A 6,907-nucleotide genomic window follows, 5' to 3' on the forward strand; every position below is an offset into this window, starting at 1 on the left:
TGGAAAACCAAAGGCAGTCTCACCTACTTTCCCTCTGCCAGCATCCCATGCCACTTTCTTGCCTATGGTCCACCCTAGGGGCCACCTCTGACAGCCCCCCCAACCCCAACTCCCAATCCCCATCTTCACATAGCACTAGAGCCACTGATCCAACCCCAAATGGAAAGCCATTCAAAGAGAAAAGTCCTCAGACTAGAAGGCACAGTCCTCTTCCCATACTCCTCTACTCTGGGCCCTTCATCCATCTTATAAGGGACCTTTCCTGCCTCATTACAGCAGCAAGTACAGACCCAGAACTAAGGTGGTTCTCAAATTCTCCTTTTGCATCCATCTGTACCAGGCCTCTCCTCCGACCCCCCTGACCCCCCCCCACCCCAGAACTCCATGGAACTAGAAGGCAGTGGGATTCCTGAAAAATCTGAGGGAAAAATAGCCTTCCTTCCCAAGGACCTTCCTGCCATAGGCTGCCATCTTCACTCCCATCCCTCTGACCCTATTCATATGCCCAACCCCAAATCAGTTCAGGCAGGCCGCTTTGGCTCAGCACATCTCATCCCTAGCTTAAGCAGAGGAAAACAGAAACCTAGAAAAGGGTTTTGATCAAAGAACAAACTTAGAATAGGGCAGGTCTGAGCTGGAATCCTGGGTTCTGTGTTTGCTGGCTGGGTGACCTTGGGTCATTGGCTTTTAGGTCTCTATGACTTTGACCCCTCAGTCTATAAAATGGGCATAAACAGTGACCATTTCCTATGGAGGAGTTAAGTGTAAGAATGCATAGAATACTCTTAACTGTCAGTACATGGGATTCAGGAAGCACTCAATAAATAACCACTGTTATTATCTTTATTATGGAGGAACTTGCTCACAAGTCATAATGGGGGAGGGTGGCCAAGCTAGGGAGCTCAAAGTGGCTTTAAGGTTCCATGAGGACAGCATGCGTTAGTTATAAATGCGATCACTATTCCACTGAGCACCTTGACTTGTGCTCAATTAATTATTTTTTGAATGGATGAGTGAATGAACAGCAGAACCAGCCACACCTTCCTCCTTAATCCTGCAGCTTTGAGTTTCTTGCCCGACCCACAAACTGATTGAGGTCAAATCCAGTTCCTCCGGCTCTCTTCCATCCAACCTTCCAAATTCAATATCCCTGGGTCCCCAACATCCTTCAATCTGGGCTTTGGCTGGACATACCCCCAGTGGGACAATGGGGTTGAGGCCAGGGCAGGGGCCAAGGAAAGTGGCTGGGGGTCCAGGGTACCCCCATCGGTGTGTCCTCCTGGGGCCAGCTGAACGGAGGGAGGCTCCCAGCCCAGTGTCCTTAATAGGCTTTGGTCTCCATGGGAACCTGGGGGCAGGGGGAGTTTGGGGGGGGAGGGGAGGCGACCAAGGCCTGCTGACCAGTGGGAGCCGCCAAGTTCGGCGGCGGCTAAGCCTGAGTGGCAGCCATGGCGGCTGACCATTGTTCCCCCCTCGGCGGCGGCCCCTCAATCCGGGCGGGGGGCCCCCTGCCGCGGGGCCCTTGGCATTCCCGGCTGTCCCCCTCGCTCCCTGGCAGCCTATTCTCCAGCTCCCCCTGGCCTCCCCGGGCCGGTTTCACATGCCAACGCCGATTTAGGCCCGAACAAAAGACGCGGCCGCTGACGGCTTCTCCTGGGGCCCGGTTGCCACGGCAACGCCGGCCCCGGGGGCAGGCGGCCTCCAATCACAGCTGCTGGATCAGATTAGTGCGAGCTCTAATGCTCGGTGCTCAGACACAAAGACACCCCGCCGGAGCCGAGCCGGGCCTGCTGCTTCCCAGGAGCGCCCTTCCCTCTGGGGCCCAGGCTTGGCCTGCCCCGCATCCTGGACCCAGGTCCCCACGGAGGCGCCAGAGCCGAGGCCTCTGGCCCTTACACGTCAGCATCCTCTGACCTGCGGACCCCACAACCAGCCACAGCTCAAACCTATCTATTGCCCCAGCCGGGTCCAGCTTGGCCTGCTAGGGATTCACATGCCTTGATGTTGATCAGACCCAACCTCTGGCCTGTGTCACCTGAAACATTCAAGGACGCAGCCCAGCTTCACCCTTGCACTTCAGACCTAGACCCCTTTGCCATTTTCCCGCAGACCCTTAAAGTTCATATTGCTTACTCTTCTGGGGAGTCACCTTATTGTCTGACAGTACCACCCCGCCTACCTTTTCACAAGGCCCAGAAACTAAAGTTTGACGGCACCTGAGAGCTGAGAGCCAGACATTTGGGCCAGAGCAGACTTTGGGATGCTTTCTTCAGTTCCTCCAATACCTAAGGGATCAGTAGTGCCCCCTCATCTCCCCACCTGTGCAAGCAGGGTACCGAACTCAATAGGGATTCTTATTTATTGCCTCCTTATCATCATCCTCCCAGGAAGGGGCGGGGGAAGGAAGGTGCAGCTGTCCGTGGCCTGGACAGGTGCAAGCTCCCAGGAGGCCAGGGAATGACTGGATTGAACTGGCTTACAGGAGCACCTCCTCCCTTGGGAGAATGAAGATAAGCAGGAGAAAAATACAAGGGAAGGATAACAAAAGGGACTCTACTCTATGGCTTCCTCTCCCTGGAGATGCCCAGGGTCTGAGGCCCATAGATGGGACAGGAGTCCAGACTCTGGCTTGGCCTGGCCTCACCCACAGAGGAGCCCAGGCCTCCACTGCCTTTTTCAGGAATTAGGATGACTTGGCTGTGTACCTCCCACCCCCAGCTTGCTACTGATCCATTCTCTGGTGCTTTCCCAGGCCCAGCAAGTACCCCCAGTGAAGACCCACCTTTCCAAACTGCTCAAAATATTGCTTCACATCCTCCACCGTGGTGTTCACGGACAGCCCCCCTACAAAGATCTTCTTCGTTCGAGTGACCATCTGTTAGGGGAGGGAATGAGAAAGTGGGCATCTGAGTCCTATGGCCTACTGCCACCAGCAGGGGTTTGGGGCCCCCCTGCTAGGATGCCAGCTGACAAGCTCTCTGTGGCCCCAGTTTCTCCAAGGCCCCCTTCCAAGCTCCCCCGTGGACTCCTGCCTCTGGGCCTGTCATGGGCAGCTGTGTACCCCATACCCTGCTTGGCTTGAGTGTGCCTCCCTCCCTGGGGTCTGTGTCTGGAAAATGCCTTCCCTAAGGACTTATACAAGGAAGGGAGCATGCCAATGGCCCGGACCCATTGCCTAGCATGAAGACCCCACCAGTCCTCCTGGGAGGACATCAAGGCCACCACAGGGTGGCCCTGAACTTAACTCCAACATTTTCTTCATCAACCTTCCTCCCAACCCAACCTCTGGCAGCCCTGTGGCCCCAGTCCTGTTTTAGGAAGAACACATGGTCCTAATTACCCCAGGAGCGCATGGCTAATCCGAGGCAATTCCCAGCCCCATCCTAACACTAAAGCACCTTCTGTCACCAAACTGCTTAATGGAATTAACCCAATTCCGACCATGTGCTCCCTGGTGCGGCTTCCTTCGAATACCTGCTTCATAATTGCTTTCAGGCCCTCTGCTGGAACCCTTCCAGAGATGCCCCTTTCCTGTCTCCTAAAACTGTTCCTCTCTCTTTGCCCTGGCAGGAGCTGGCAGCCTTGATGGAATTCATGGCTCAGAACTTCGGAGCACCTTACTTCCCATCAACCATACCTCCCCATGTAAAGGGAGAAACTGAAATTTCCTAGAGAAGAAACCAGTCCTACGATAATGTCAGCAAACTCAGGGGTCCTGACTCCCTGTACTATAACTGTTCTTTCTTCCTCTCCCCATTAAGACTGTGGCTTATAAACTAAGATCTGGCCAGCTGCCAAGATGTATAGACTCAGATGTAAGGTCCTTGCCCTGTACCACAAGTTTTGAATGCCCTTCTGCTCAACTCAGAAATTCATTTTCTGCCTACCCCTGCTCTACAAGAAAACCAGAGAAAGAGAGAACTACCACAGATACTCAAGTTAAAACACAACAGGTGCCATGCTCCATGGGTTCCCCCTTCTCCCCCACAAGCCCAACACACCTTGAACCAGAGACAGGAGGATGACTTTGGGTAAGCAGTAAGCTCTCTGGTCCAGGTCTAGGACAAGCCCACCCTGTGTTTGAATGCCCCTCTCCCCCAAGGCTCAGGGTCCAAAGACTGTGATCTATGAGGTCAGAATTAGATTCAGAGTCCAAATTGTACCCACTTCAAATACAGGACAATGAAGGACTTCCTTTCTTCCACCACATAAAACCCTATCTGCTGTCCATCTCAGAGTCTAGATGCAAAGCTGTATAGACTCTTCATTCTACAGACCACGGATAGCCCCTGTTCCCACTCTAGCACATTCCAGAAACACTCCAGAGGTTCCAGAAGCAGCTTCGATAGAAGAGAATGCAAGGAAAATTACTGCCCAGTGCTCCTTGCAGTAACAGAGCTTCCCCCAGCACTCCCTAGTCTGTACCTTAGGTTGTGCCCGGCGAGGAAAGGCCACCTTGGGGTCAATCTGAAAGAGAAGGGAGATGTAGACGGGGTCTTGGTTATCACATTTCAAATAGTGACCATACATCCTCCAGCCCCTTTTATCCCAGGACACTGAGGTAATAGAAACCACAACAGCTTTGGGCAGGAGAACTTGGTTGTTAAGCAAGCTGCTGGGTTCAAATCCTACATACACTGCTTTCCAACTCTGAGACGCTGGGCAAGCAAGTTATTTAACTTCTCTGAGTCTCAAGGTCAAGTTCACTTGCTAAATGGACAAATAATAGCATCTATCTCAAAGGATCATCTGCAGATTACTTCAAATAATGCAGAAAAAGCACTTGGCATGGTGTCTAGCTCACAGTAAGAACCAAAAATAATATAAGTCAAATCTTATTTCTTCAGGTACATTGAGGGCTGACTTTACATAGGTTACAGTGTCATTACCTGTTTAGATAATGCATGTAATTCTGACTTTGAAAGCTTACAAACAGAAATACTCTTTGCCTGAAAAGAACTACAAGGTTCTCAAGAGTTTTGACCCACAGGCAATAGACATAGTTCTTTTGTCACTACCTCCAACCTCTAATGGCCCTCCTAGAGGCTGCAAGCAGAGAATTGATATGGCAGCTAGGCTCCAGGTGAGGTGGGTGCAATCTTGGTCATATCAAAGGGTGGACTTAGAAACATTGGGTTGGGTGCCAAGCTTGTGTAATCTTAGTAACTTCACCTGCCTCTCTGGGCCTCAGTTCCCTCATCTGCAAAGTGGGGGCAATCACACCCACTCTTCCCAAGGGCAGCTGTGGGGGAATCAAACAAGATAGCCAGGGTGAAAGCGGCCCTTTGTGAACTTCCCTTCATTGCACAAACAAAGGTGCTATTACCAGGAGCTACCTTTGCCCTTGGCTGTGAACAACCAGAGGGGAGGGAAAAATCAAGATGCACCTGGGTACTCCTGGGTGCTCCAGCCATGCAAACAAACAGTAAGATAGGACACTAGACATCATGACCAAGACAGGACCTATGAGGTTTAGTTATGCCAATTTCTTGCTGTTTACAAGGCTGGACATCATTTAGAAGTTTACCAGCCAATCACAGGCAAGATCTTTTGCCAAAGTTCCTTCTGCTTAAAACTCAGCCTCATTCTAGGCAACTGGCTCCAGTTTTGCCTGCATGGCATAGACCAGGAAGCAGCCTCTTGCCAGCTCCCCTACTGGAATTTGCCCAGAGATGGAATCTCCAAAATCCGCACCAAGACAATGTCCCCTCTCTAGTAAAGGTTCTCTGGGCTCTAGGGAAAACCCAAACTGCCCACTGCCCATTTGAAGTTTTGATTTCATACCTCTATAGGCATTTTCATCCTTTTATTTACCCTAGATGCAGCTCCCCCAGCCACCCTACATATCCCAAACAGTCCCTTGCACAGGTCCTGATGGAGAGACAGTACCCAAGCACACTCCCCCAGACCCACACCCCCAATCCCCAACACACATTCCACCTCCACTCTGCCTCACAGATGGCAACATAAATAAAACCCAACAAGTAAATAAAAGGTGAAAGTCACAACCCAAAATAGACTCTCCACAGTAAAGTTCCTTCCTGCCCCCTTCCTCAACACAGAGATGCTGAACACAAAGCCCTTGCCCACAGCAAGTCCCCATCTCCTAAGGCACCCATCTGAAGGTCCTTCCTCTCTGTCTCTCTCTTTCCCCTTATCAGTCTTCCACTCTTTCAGCCCTGAGCCCCAGCCCCTGAGCTCCACTTCCTGAAGCAGAAGCCATCAGTGCATTCTGAGGACAGGGGATGGTAGGACAGGCAGCTTGATGGCAGATAATCACCAAAAACAATAGGCCACTGTCTCTTCTTTCCCAGCCTGGGTCACTCAGGCTGAGCCAAGAAGATCCTTTCAGAGCAGGCAAAGTCGAGGCCTGGCCTCATTTACTCATTGCTTCGAACAGGAGTGGGAGCCACTGGGAAGAGATAACAGGAGCTGGGGACAGGCGTAATTTAACAAATTCTTGGGCACAACCAGCCATTGTTGCAGGTAAACAGGAGCCAGTGACTGACCCAAGCAGGGAGGCCCAGGGCTGGGGGAGAATCGGGGAGTGTGGAGAGAGGAGATCACACTGTCCCAAGCCCTGGCAGACAGACACCCCCATCACCAAGTGAGCCCTCCTCTGATTTTCTCCTTTTCCTTCTCCCCTTGAGCTGGCCTCCACCAGCGCCCCCTGCAGGGTCCAAGACACTGGGGAACAGTGGGACAGAAGCAAAATGTTCCAGGAGTTTGAATGCCAACAAGCAGCTTCTCCTAAGATCTAGTCTTCTGAAGAGCTTTCTTTTTTCTTCCTCTTTCCCCAAGCAAGCTAGCTAGCTCATAAATCCCCTGTAAGGGCAAAGAAGGTCCGTGTCTCCTACACAAAGCAAAGAGCTCATTGACCAAAGTCATGGGGGGGGGGGGAGGGGGG

At 51.9% G+C, this 6,907-nt stretch overlaps 1 protein-coding gene across 2 annotated transcripts in view; it reads right to left on the bottom strand.

Annotated features, from left to right (window-relative positions):
* The window catches only part of Msi1 (musashi RNA binding protein 1), a 27,862-nt gene that overhangs the window by 18,964 nt on the left and 1,991 nt on the right, over nt 1-6,907 (bottom strand). For both annotated transcript variants that reach the window (XM_017800020.1, XM_008840534.2), the window contains exons 4-5: nt 4,426-4,467; nt 2,783-2,875 (exon numbers count right to left, since the gene is read on the bottom strand). In XM_017800020.1, coding sequence (XP_017655509.1) covers nt 2,783-2,875; nt 4,426-4,467 — 135 coding nt within the window. The remainder of the gene's footprint in view (nt 1-2,782; nt 2,876-4,425; nt 4,468-6,907) is intronic.

Source organism: Nannospalax galili, unplaced genomic scaffold (genome assembly GCF_000622305.1).
Source record: "Nannospalax galili isolate Female #2095 unplaced genomic scaffold, S.galili_v1.0 scaffold911, whole genome shotgun sequence".
Taxonomy (NCBI): Eukaryota; Metazoa; Chordata; class Mammalia; order Rodentia; family Spalacidae; genus Nannospalax; species Nannospalax galili.